We start from the raw sequence: 13408 nt of genomic DNA on the forward strand, positions 1-13408 counted from the left end.
CAAACAGATCTGGGTTTTGTATTATGCTGGAATCCTTTGAAAAACATTCTAACTAGAATCCTTTATATTGGTTCCATTTTAGAAATTCCAAAAAGAATCCTGAACACATTCCTTTAGGATTTGTTGCCTGCACTCTAGTCCTCTTCAGTGGTTTCAGCACCATGGACAGCGCAATTATTGCCATCCACTCTAGACAGCCAGTCAGGTATGAGGTCATTTTCGTAAAAGCATTCTGTCCCCGGTAGCTGTGCCTCACCCTATATACTGTATATTACTCAGATTTTGTAGTTCTTCTACATAAAATCCAGAAGCAGTGAGCTCAAGCAGCATATAAGCAAAAATAAAATGTTAATGACACAATCATCCCAGTACATGATGTCAAAAGCATGACAAATAAACATCTCTTAATTGCTTACTTAAAATTGCATCACTTAAAATTGCACACCATGTACAGTACGCCTCTGCACTCTAAACACGCTCACAAAGTCTGCGTTCTGTGTTTAAAAATCTGTAATTATACCAACGTCAGAGGTTTGGTCTTCTTTTACCGTGTGACTCATTTCCCCTCTGACACAAAAGACCAAATTCAGCCCCATGAGCTGCTACTCAGCTGAGCAGCAGAGCAGGAAGATCACAGACTCTCCGTGCGGTTCGCACACACGTGCATGACAATGACACTGAAATAATGGTGCATCTGTGAAATCCAGTTTAATTGCACTAAATAGTGCATCGCTTCTAGCTTACATTAGTTACGTGGTTAAATTCATCCATAAAACCCTTTAAAATACGTCTTTGTTCTTTAATTATTAAGTGTTAATTAACCCCAAGCTCTTAACCCGGGATATCTTTTTCTAGTTCTAATAGTGATTCCAATCAATTCCAAAGAGGGTCACCTGAGTGGCTCGGGAGCAATTTGATTAAGTAAGACTTGAAGACATGGATGAACTAATGATATAAAACAATCTGAAACCAAAGATACAATGTATAAAATAGAATGCGGACAGGATTCCAATTGGAATTTCTATCATCATTTCGAACTAATCGTAAAGGATCTCAGTGGCTTAGTTCACGTTGTTCCAAACCCATTTGACTTTCTTTCACTGAACACAAAATGGGGATGTTAGGCAGAAGGCACCATAAAGTTTGGAACAAAATTAAGGTAGGTAAATGATGGCAGAATTTCCATTTTTGGGCGATTCATTTAATGGGGACACAATCACCCAAGAATTAAAAGAAATATTACACAATAAGTAGATATTGTGTAATATTTATCAGAACCTTATTTTTAATATATTTCATTGTTCTTTAAACCAGGGCTCTCAACTTGGGATTTCTTTTTTTTTTTAATACAACAGTGATTCCAATCACTTTAGGAGCAATGGACGGGAGCAATTTGGTTTTGACACAGTGAAACAAATAATATATAACATGGTGAAACTAATTTGTAAATCAGGATTTAATTCCTAGAAGAGCACCCTCATATTCTTGCCAAGTCTTAAAAATAAGCATAATTTAATTCATAAAACACAGGGGGCGGCGGTGGCTCAGGTAGTAGAGCAGGTCGGCTGCTAATCGCAGGGTTGGCGGTTCGATTCCTGGCCCACACAACTCCAGATGCCGAAGTGTCCTTGGGTAAGACACTGAACCCCAAGTTGCTCCCAATGGCAGGCTAGCACCTTACATGGCAGCTCTGCCGCCTTGGTGTATGAGTGTGTGTGTGATTGGGAAACAGTGTAAAGCGTTCTGGTAACCTCTGAGGTTAGAAAAAGCGCTATATAAGTGCAGACCATTTACCACATAATTCCAAAGAAAATAATTATTTGCAGTTTATCTTGATAACCAAATAATAATTCAAATAATGCAATAAATTGCTACACTACTGTTGTACAGCCGTGGCCAAAAGTATTGGCAGTGACATAAATGCTGTGTTTCGCAAAGTTTTCTGCTTCAGTTGTTGTGGTGTTGATTCACATTGTTTCTAGATTATTGTGCAGAGTGATCAGATGCATTTTAAATAATTGCAAAAAGCTTAATTGGCCAAAAACAATTACTTTATCACAAAAACCCAAATTTAACTGTTTTTTGGCCCTGGCACAAAATGGCCAGCTAACATAATTTCACTAATCATATCAGCAGCACCGGGGAAAGTCTGAACGAATACTAGTCAGGTGAAATCACTCTATCGTTCTGACTGGATTATAAGAGCAGACTGATTGCTATAAAAGGAGGGAAGATTGTGTTCTTGTTCGCAATGTTACCTCTAAAGAAAATGTGCAGCCATCATCGCTTTGCACAAAAATGGCCTCAGATGCAAGGAAATTGCTGCAAAGAATATTGCGCCTGAAAGAACCATTTACCGGATCATCAAGAGCTTCAAGGAGAGAGGTTCAACTGCAGTGAAGAAGGCTCCAGGACGTCCCAGAGTGTCCAGCATGTGCCAGGACGTCTCCTCCTGAGGAGTCAGCTATGGAATCGTCACCTCCAGTGCAGAGCTCAATATTGGCCGCAGGTTGGTGTGAGTGTATCTGCACACACAGTGAGGCGAAGACTTTTGGACAATGGCCTGGTGTCAAGAAGGGCAGCAAAGAAGCCACTTCTCTCCAAGAAAAACATCAAGGACAGACTGAAATTCTGCAGGAAGTACAAGGATTGGACTGCAGAAGACTGGTGCAAAGTTATTTCCTCTGATGAAGCGCCTTCCGACTGTTTGGGATGTCTGGAAAATCTAGAATCTGGAGAAGAAAAGGTGAACGCTACCATGAGCCCTGTGTCGTGCCAACAGTGAAGCATCCTGAGACCATCCATGTGTGGGGTTGCTTTTCATCACAGGGAGTGGGCTCGCTCACAATCCTGCCCAAAAACACTGCCATGAATAAAGAATTGTATCAAAACGTCCAGCAAGAGCAACTTCTCCCAACGATCCAGGAGCGATTTGGTGATGATCCGTGCATTTTCCAGCATGATTGAGCACCATGTCACAAGGCAAGAGTGATAATGAAGTGGCTCGGAGATCATTGCATTTAAATTTTGGATCCGTGGCCAGGAAAATCCCCGGATCTTAATCCCATAGAGAACCTGTGGTCAATCCTCAAAAGGCGAGTGGACAAGCAGAAGCCCACAAATTGTGATCAAATCTGAGCACTAATAAGTCAAGAATGGATCGCCATCAGTCAGGATTTGGCCCAGAAGCTGATATCCAGCATGCCAGAGTAAATTGCAGAGGTTATGAAGAACAAGGGTCAACACTGGAAATATTGACTCTTTGCATATATTGAATGTTTTTGCCAAAAAAAAGCCTTTAAATCTCAATGAAATGCTTATCATTGTTTTCCAGTATACCATAGAAACATGTGAAAAGGCCATGGCTGCAGGTAATGCAGGCTTTCCAAAAAATGCCACCAACGCAACAACTTTATATGTTAACTGCTGGTTAACATTAATATAATCAAACATTATGAAAAAAAAAAAGCAATTAATGATAGGTTGGGAAAACATATAAAAAAAATAGCATTACCATGTTGTACTATGGTACATGTTTAAAAAAAAAACATCGTAATAATACAATGTCCAAACAACCATGGTAGAACCCTAACCCATACCCAACCCTCACCCCAACCTTGTTTCAGCTTAGCGTGTTACGTGTTGCTAATGGGCAGGGATAGCACACAGTAAAGCATTTAGACTCCGAGCATACACAACGGTGCCAAGAGAAGATAACTGGAGAAAGCAGCCAAGTGCCTTTATTTAGAAATCAAGTTATTATTCTCGCTGTGGAAGAACCCCCATAATCCAAAAGCCCAAAGCGGGAGCTCCAACTCATTTGAACAGGGATCTGCTCTCTCACCTTCTAAAGAAACATGAGAGACTCTTATGAAACAAGCTTTCAGCTGCACCCTTCTGATGTTTGATCTCCACAGATGAAGAGCCATGACCCTTATTTGAACAAACAACAGAAGCCGTATCCCAAAGCCACTTCAGACCATAAAACAACATGAATTACCATATTATTCCAGTCGTTTTGCTTCTCAAGGCCTCAACAGAGGAGCGCTTATTTGCAGATTTGATTTATCCCACGATTAATATTATTTGTTGATATTGTTGTCAGCCAATGTACAAAAGGGAAGGGTTTCTTGTCCACAATGCAAATGAGCAACTTTTATGCAATGCTAATGGCTCCATCTTAGCATCTTTGTATGAATGGAGATTAGCTTGGTCATGTTGAGCTGTAATGTTCAATATTGACTATTAGCATGTCAGAGTTCAGGCTACTAAAACATAACATGGTGTTTGCTAATGTGCTTTACAGCCAAATTTAGCTTGAATGCTTGTCCAAAATACTGCTAGTCAGAGCAAAAATGAGAAGCCAAATTTTGCTTTGGGACTGTTTGACAGTGAGCATGTCAGAGCTACTTCAAATACACCAATGCATGGTATTTCTGATGTACTGTACAGTTATTTGTAGCCAAGCTTAACTTGATTCCTCTCCAAAAATGACATTAGCCATAATGTAACCCAGTTATCCTTTGGGCAAACTGTTGTTACCGTGGAGCACATATGAGATATTTTTTTGCTCTGGGACAGTTTGGCCATCAAATCGACAATTTGCACATCCAAGATTTGGTTTTGGCAAGTTAAAAAGCAGCAATGCACAGCATGGTATTTTCTGATGTTCTGTACAGTTTTTGGAAACCAAGTTTAGCTTGATTTCTCGCCAGAAATGGCATCAGCTATAACGCAACTGTTGTCCTTTGGGCAATTTGTTGTCATCTCCACTACCTTAATACTGTGGCCCAATATAAAAGACATTTGTTAGTCGGAGCACAGATGAGATGCCAAATAGTCCCTGAGCAAGTTTTCCATGCAAGCCGCATTTATCCTTGTAGATAGAGAGCGTGCCACAACAGAAACAAGTGCCACAACAAGTCCCTGAAAATGCTTAGCAATACCTCTTGAGTCGAAGCAGGCAATTGGATGTGGTGCAGATAGTCAAAAGGTGCGTTAATATTCATCGAAAGGAAATAGCGATGGAACACAGGGAGCGAGAGAGACATGCATGAAAGAATAGGCCAGAGAAAAGGGAATAGATGCATGCTGGGAGGATAAAAGCGAGTAGGCAATGAGAGGGGCCAGAATGTCAAAGGCCCAGAGGAAGAGGTAAGACAGCAATGATATGTGTGTGTGTGTGTGTGTGTGTGTGTGTGTGTGTGTGTGTGTGTGTGCTAGCGAGAGCGAAACTAAGGTTAGATGTTAAAAAGTACTTGACAACCTTGTCCGGATGAGTCACTGCCAAAGAAGAATTAAAAAATGTTGCAACCATTTCGAGATTAACAGGTCGGGCAAAGACGTGAAATCATTTAGGAACACTATTACACAACACAACTAGTTTGCAAAGGCCTCGTGAATAAAGCAATGAAAATAAAGTCTTCCAGGAATATTCTGGGTTCAATACAAGTTAAGCTCAATCGACAGCTTTTGTGGCATGATGTTGATGACCACAAATATACATTTTGCCTTGTCCGTCCTGTCAGGGATGGATTACCAACCGGCCAAATGGGAGCCTTGTCCACCAGGGCCCCTCGAAAACGCATCAACAATGAAAACGAAACACCCCCCCACCCCCACGCTCAACAACTTTTTGGCAAATACAAGCACAAATCTGGGTCACAGTGAGGCACTAACAATGGAAGTGAATGGGGCCAATCCATAAGCGTTAAAACGGTTTCAAAGGTATAGCCACGAGACATAAACAATATGCGTTTTAACACGATTTGACCCTTTCGTGGGTCAAGTTATATCAAGTTTGTTGCCATGATGGCATAACACCGTAAAACCATAAAAGCAACCATTTTAACAACTTTACAGCTCATGTAACCCACAAGTTTTAAAAGAAAAATTCAAGTAAGTGCTTTTATTAAATAATAAGTTTCACATTTGTGCCTTGAAACCCCCCCTCCCTCCCCCCAAAATTGGCCCCATTTACACCCATTATAAATGCCTCACTGTATCCTCGATATTTTCAGATTAAAAAAAAATTGTTTTTTTTGGCATAACTGACACAAATCCATTTAGATTTTGTTGTTGTTGTTGTCAAAAACACATAAAATCTGCTGTTCACAAAACTTATCCAAACCACATTCATATTCAATTCCAGAACACATCTCATCATCATTTGGGACACGTTGCAATCTTGTCAGGAGCTCTTTCCGAAAACCTCTAATTTGTGCTCATTCTTTCCTGATATAGAAAACTACTTGTACTGTATGAGACATTCACTATGTAGACTTCTATATAGTGAGCCAAAATGTCCCGTTATCTCTTCTCTCGGTCCACAATGACAGCTACTCTCTTATGTCTCCTAATGTTTTGCTGACGCTTGTGCTTTGCTGTGGAAATCCGTTTACTTGGGTGTCGTTGTTCCGGAGTGGCATAACAAAACATAAAAAGTCTCTTTTAAATCACAGTCACTACGACAACTGAATATATATAAAGGACGCAAAAGCAGTTTGGCTATCCAAAGACACACCAGTCTTCAATAGGCAGGTTGTTGTAACGGTCTCTCTGACTGCTCAAAAGAACTTTTGGGGCTCCTGTCCGGACTCATCCTCAGTCCCTAATCAGATTCCTCTGAACTGTTCTCCCACGGTCTAGCATCTGCTTATTAGAGTCATAAGCGCCAAAACAATCCGCGATATTCTCACATGAGCTCATTAAGGATGATTAGCATGCAAATCATAAAGTGGCAAAACTCATCAGGTAGTGGTGGTCTTTCACCCTGCGAAGTTTGATTAGTAAAATAACCGCTTACACTATTCAAAAGGGTAAGTATGAGTGATAGGGGATTTAATGGACAGCCATAATGGACGTTTGACAGTCAAACATGAAGACGACATTCTACCGTAGGCCCATTTTGAGTTGACATTTGCCATAGAGTCTTATCAAATGGACATGCTGGTATGACGCTTTGCGGAAATGGCCAAATGACTTTAGTCAGGCTTTATCAAATTACATTATTAGAGCATCATTAAACCGGAGAAAGGGTCAAAGGTCGCTGATGAATGCCAGTGCTTCTTATTACCTGTTTCGCACCGTTTGTCCTTGTGACTTCAGGCAAGGCTCGAACGCTCATTTGCAAATCAATTTATAATTCATAAAAATCTTTATTCATAAGACAAAATACTGCAACCAAACATGCAGCAACAGTTCATAAACTCAAGTCATTACATATAAAACCCATTTGGGGTTGTTGATATGAAAGTTGGCTTTAACTATATAATTATTTGCTCACTTTCCTGCCATTACAAACCTGTTTGCGGTTTTCTCTCTGTAACACAATAGGATCAATTTCACACTCCTCTTTTTGCATACAATAACCATATTTGCCAAGCTCCTAAAAGTACTTAAAGGCACCATAAATGTCCGTGCACTATATTCTGAGTCTTCTGAAGTTACACGATGCATTTTGTATGGAACAGACCAAAGTTTAAGTCACTCTTGTGAGCTGTTGACTCGAGAACCATTGCAGCCATCATTCTGATTCGTGAACTAGATCATCTCAAGAATCGACTCAAACGAATGATTCATTCACCAATCGGAAAGGTCCAGTTCTCGAGCTAACAGCTCACTGGAGGTGGAGATTTCTCAGCGAATTCAACCGTTTCCAGAACTGTTCGCTTAACGCTATTCCAGATGCATTGTGAGCCTTGCATATTTGTAGGAAATGTCCATTTATTTGATTTGTAAGCCTCCTTTCAGCGTTAAGCATTCATAGTCTCCAGTTTGACTCTGTGCCAGTTCTCCTCAAGGCTTGACAATCTCTCTGCTCAAGAAGCTCTGATAGAGGATGAAGTGTAGTAAAAACCATCTGTTCCAGGTGGGAGGCGGTTTTGGGGGCTATTTCACTTTGTCTTTTTGCTTTCTAGATCTTTTGTTCTTCCCTCCAGCTTTGGAAGCTTCCTCCTGAAAAGGAAGAGACAAGACTCACGTTAAAAGGAAGACTGAAATGAAGGGATTCCTGCTCAAGGGTTGTGCCGAGAGCTGGAGAACAAACACATTAATAATGTATTACAAAAAAGTCCTAACTGCATCAGCGACTGCTGAACACAAACTATGTGCATGATAGAGAACATTTATATAATAACAAACATCAACAGGATAGAACAACATATTCTTAAGCCTTAATTATAAGTATAATGATGCAATACAAAGCAAGTGCACCATAAATAATGCATGGACACTCTTTCAATGTTACCTAGAGGATTTAGTTTCAACAGCATTTCCTGCTTTACCAAAGTAATTGGTCCTAAATAAACAAATGTAACTAAACATATTACAAACTATAGTTTTTTTGTAAATAGAAAACCATTTATTTCACCAAACACTTTAGCAAATGTCTATATTTAACTAGACATTGTCATAAACATCCGGTCAGTGATTGAGTCAGATATTCATTAACAACTGCTCTGACGTGTTTAGTGAATCATTTGCTAGAATAATTCAAAACCGATAACTTGTGAGCTCATAAATCTTTTTGACTGATTCATTGAAAGGCTACTCTCACTTGGGATGGGAATCTTGAGGAGTTTATCCATTCTGATTACAATTAATGATCCTTAACAATTCCATTAACGATCCTTTGAGTATTTTGAGAAGACCACCACTCCCCCCAAAACAGGTCCTATGTATGTAGCCATCAAAATACAACACATGATCCATTGATTTTATTTATATAATTGTTTACATTTTATTCTAATACCATTTCATTAGAACAAAACTAGAAGTTGACTGATAGTGGATTTTCGGAAACCGATAACTAAGGTGGTGGAACCTTAGTGTTTCATCCTTTTCTTGCCGTGATGGGCAAAAACACAGAGGGTGCAAGAGTCCAAAACGAATAAAATCCTATATGTGGTAGTCCCAATAATAATCAGAAAAAAGGGGTGGCCTGGGTAGCTCAGCGAGTATTGATGCCGACTACCAGAGGGCAGCAGGGGGCAGCTGTGGCTCAGGTGGTAGAGCGGGTCGGCCACTAATCACAGGGTTGGCGGTTCGATACCCGGCCCACACGACTCCACATGCTGAAGTGTCCTTGGGCAAGACACTGAACCCCAAGTTGCTCCCAATGGCAGGCTAGCACCTTACATAGCAGCTCTGCCGCCATTGGTGTGATGAATGGGTGATTGAGTCACAGTGTAAAGCGCTTTGGTAACCTCTAAGGTTCAAAAAAGCGCTATATAAGTGCAGACCAATTACACCAACCTTGGAGTCTTAAGTGCTGAGTGACTCCAGCCAGGTCTCCTAAGCAACCAAAATTGGCCCGGAGGGTAGAGTCACCCCCTCGTGGTCGCAATAATGTGGTTATCGCTCTTGGTGCTTGGTAAGTTGTGCGTGTATGCCACGGAGAATAGCACTGACCAGAATAAAACTGACCAGGACATTTTCTGATTTATTCAGGATTTTTAAAACAAATCTGACGGAGTTGATGGAAAGTGAGGACATGACTGAGTTTATTTTTGGAAATATAATTTTTTTAACGTTTTCTTTAATGTATTGTTTGATATCTTACAGTTCCCTACCTTTCATTTGATTATATATATATATATATATATATATATATTATGAATTTGTTGCATTTTTAAACACTTTGTTTAGCAGTTTAACATTGTGACCTCTTGCTGAGGACAGGTTAAGTTACATGTATAGTATAGAGCACGTGCTTTAAAAAATTCGAGTAAGTAAAAAAATGCCCTGAGTATACACATTTCCATTAGACTGAACTTTTCCAGTATTTATATTGTTATGAATTTCTTGATTTTTAAAATGAAGATGACTTTAGTAAGACATGTTTTGTCCCTTATCTCAAGAATCAGTGCTATGCATATGGACAAGAACAACTTACTGCATCTGCTCCCCAGACTGTTTCCCCAAGGGACTATATAGTGTCCAAATGATTGTCGAGAAAGGAGTCTGTTTATTATTCCACACACGTGACTCTTCCTTGCGCCCAGGAGCCTCTGGTTGTTATTATGCATTGTATGTTAATTACTCTTGAGCCACAGTGGACAGAATACGCACACACAATGAGTCAACCATCTCTCACTGTGAACATAACACAACATTCGTCTTCACCCGGAGTGAACAGCATGACGTATCTGTGGCTGAGACATGCTCACTGTCAGGAAAGATGTGAATTATTAAAAAGAATAGTTCACCCAGAACCGAAAAGCCTGTCATTGTTTACTCGCCCTCATGTTGTCCTTTGGATGCAAACAGAGAAATTATGAAGAATATCCCGACCACTCTTTTCCTTATAATGCAAGTTGGCTGTCAAGCTGCATAAAGGACGCAAAAGCACCAAACAAATATAATACAAGTGGTCCATACGAGAAGTGTTCTGAAGTCAAAACTGAAAATCCCAACATCCGGCCTAGTCGCTCGCGTTCAGAAGAAAAGCACGGATGTCCGATTCATTAACCAACCTTTATTTTCAGCTGGATCACAAACGTACCGGTAGGTTCGATTTAGGTTCACAAAAATTGGCCTGAATGATTCATTCACAAACCAGACTAATCTGATTCTCAAGGTTATCTGAATGAATTAATGATCCGTGTGCAGCAGTTAACAGCTCACCAGAGGGGAAAATTATATGGGAATAACATGTCCCAAGAATTGCAATAATGTATTCTTGCAGTATTGTTCATTTTCAAAAGGTTGCCAAGGCCAAAATGACAGGATACAATAAAGAAATACGGTATACAAAAGCGTTAAATGGAATAATAGACAATACGGGAATGAAAGGGAATCCGGTAATGAATGTCTGAACCTTTACAAATGGACTGACAATTACAGACAAGAGTTACTTTCAATTCAGTGTGGCCTATGACCCCTGTTTTGTCGTCTAGATAATTTTACACATCTATCAGCTATTCTTGGCTCTGTGACCACATTCTCATCATGACTACATCACTTATACTTTGACACAACGTTCACCAAATACATACAATTCAATCCAATCATATTTTTACACTTTTATTTTGGTTTACATGCACATCACGATTCATATTCATCAATAAATGGTTGGTCTTGGAGGAAATGATGCCACAACTGAGGGGCAAAAGTGGTTTGTTTACAAATGTGTATAAATCACAAACACAACAAATACTGAAACCATTCATGTTAATTTCACCCTGTTTAGATTCAAATGCATACATAAATCATACAACAAAAGAAAACCTGTTTAAATCAGTTATTATTATTATTACTATATCCGGTGTCTCAGGTGGTAGAGCGGGTCGGCCGCTAATCGTAGGGTTGGCGGTTCGATTCCTAGCCCACATGACTCCACATGCCAAAGTGTCCTTGGGCAAGACACTGAACCCCAAGTTGCTCCCAATGGCGGGCTAGCGCCTTACATAGCAGCTCTGCCGCCATTGGTGTGTGAATGTGTGAATGAGTCACAGAGAAAAGCCCTATATAATAAGTGCAGACCATTTACCATTTATTTTAGGTGGCCTTAACGACTATGTACTAACATTAAGATACATACTGCTACTGAGGTTGAGGTACGGGTAGGATTAGGGGTTAGAGTTTTGAGGTAAGGGTTATGGGTAAAGATAACTGCGTAACTACAAATGTAATTAAATGCAGGTACTTTAAATGTAAGTACAATGCAACAACATATATGTACATAATAAGGACATTGTATCAAAGGTTTAAGTGCACAGTAGTTAAGGCCACCTAATATAAAGTGAGTTCAAACGTTCAGATGACAGTAATTACGATAACAACTGAAATTTTGCCATGCAAAGACGCACTAGTCTTTAATAAGAAGGTTGTGGTAATGTTATCTCTGGTACTGCGAGAGAATGAAAACAAGTTTTGAGGCTGATGTGTTCAGAAACCGACTCATCCAGTCCCCTATAAAACTAAATAAATAGAGGAAACCTCGGCTTCATATAGAAGCTGTAGAACCTTTTGGTAACTGCGAGGGGGTTGGCGTAACGTGGTTTCCTCTTTGCTGCTTTAACGCCAATCAACATAACGATGTGTGCCATGGCGCCTACCAACTTCACAACATCTCACAAAATGGGATCTTGGGGGGCCTGTGTTCTCTTGCATGAAATACGACAGCTTTTGCATTAGGCTCTGCATGTCGACTTGCTCCTGTTTGAAGGCTTGTGATGAAAAAGCGCATGTTCCTTTAATTGAGTCGAGTCTTTGTAATGCATTCTAGCAAAATCTTAAATAATCATATCGCACATTGTATGTGTGTGTACATGACAAATACTGCCCTATTATCTGGGTACCCATAGCAGCTGTGCACACATCCTCATTTGCACAGAAATGAAAGAAAACATTGAATAAATGATTCCTCAGAAGAAGTCAGGTGCATGCCGGCGAATCCCCTCAGAACTTGTTTTTGTCTGTCATTAATCACTGTGATTGTTGCGTAAGAATGTAGCGGACACTCAAGAGGAGTGCTTCTCTTGATACAAATCCACAAGAGGAACCACAAAATTGGCAAATATCAAAAGAACTCAAATGCCACCTGTGCAAAAGAGCAAGGAGGCAATAATTGTTTGTCACTTTTATTCATGTACTATTCAGACAAACAGCGTAACCAGTCTTAACTGGTTTGCTGGTCTTAGATGGTCTCCCAGAATTGGTCTGGTTTGCTGTTTTAGGCACTTGTTTAAGCTGTTTATTTTTCAGCAGGTTTGTCTGTGAAGTAAATAGTCAATAAATAGAGAAATACTTTTTCTATAGTGTTGTCTTCGCTGGTTGCACGCAACAAGAAACTTATAGCACGACAACTGTAGCATGATTTAACAAACGAATGACTCTTATAGTATAAAAATCATAAATTATCGATCAATTGACTCTGAACTGTCTGTCCGTAGCAGTTTTTGAACTGCAAGTCACTACTTTCGTCATATCGAAATTAATAAAGATTAGTAGCCTGTATCATGCATAATTATAGATAGCAAAACATTACTACTGACGTATGTAATTTCTGCACCACCAAATGGAATTGCAAAAATATACTGTGTTTTCAAAACAGCGACCCCTGTCTGCCGTTGCCCCAACAAAGAGATTGTCCCGCCCCCAACTCAAGCCTTCAAAGTGCCAGAGAGAAAGAATTTGAACAGTTTTCAAGAAGATTTACCTATGAATGGTTTACTTATAGTTGTCTCTGCATATTAAGCTGGGATAGAAGAAAGTGTCTTTGGCAGTGCGGAGGGCGGTGTCGAGTCGTGATTCCGCACACCCGGCCCCTAATCAGGTTAATCGAGCCTCCGAGAGGGAAAAAGGCAGATGGAAGCTGCAGTGCGACAGAGAGAGAGATTTACGGGCAGCTGTCCGACACCTTTGCGTGTTTGTCTTTTTGTTTAAATTCTTCATTAAACTATTA

At 40.0% G+C, this 13408-nt stretch overlaps 1 protein-coding gene across 1 annotated transcript in view; it reads right to left on the reverse strand.

Moving 5' to 3' along the window:
* Positions 1-7188: 7188 nt before the first annotated feature.
* impact (impact RWD domain protein) overlaps positions 7189-13408 on the reverse strand; it is a 39052-nt gene continuing 32832 nt past the window's right edge. The window contains exon 12 of the mRNA XM_052121592.1: positions 7189-7956. Within this exon, the coding sequence (XP_051977552.1) occupies positions 7891-7956 (66 nt within the window). The 3' untranslated portion in view covers positions 7189-7890. The remainder of the gene's footprint in view (positions 7957-13408) is intronic.

This window comes from Xyrauchen texanus, chromosome 48 (assembly GCF_025860055.1).
Source record: "Xyrauchen texanus isolate HMW12.3.18 chromosome 48, RBS_HiC_50CHRs, whole genome shotgun sequence".
Taxonomy (NCBI): Eukaryota; Metazoa; Chordata; class Actinopteri; order Cypriniformes; family Catostomidae; genus Xyrauchen; species Xyrauchen texanus.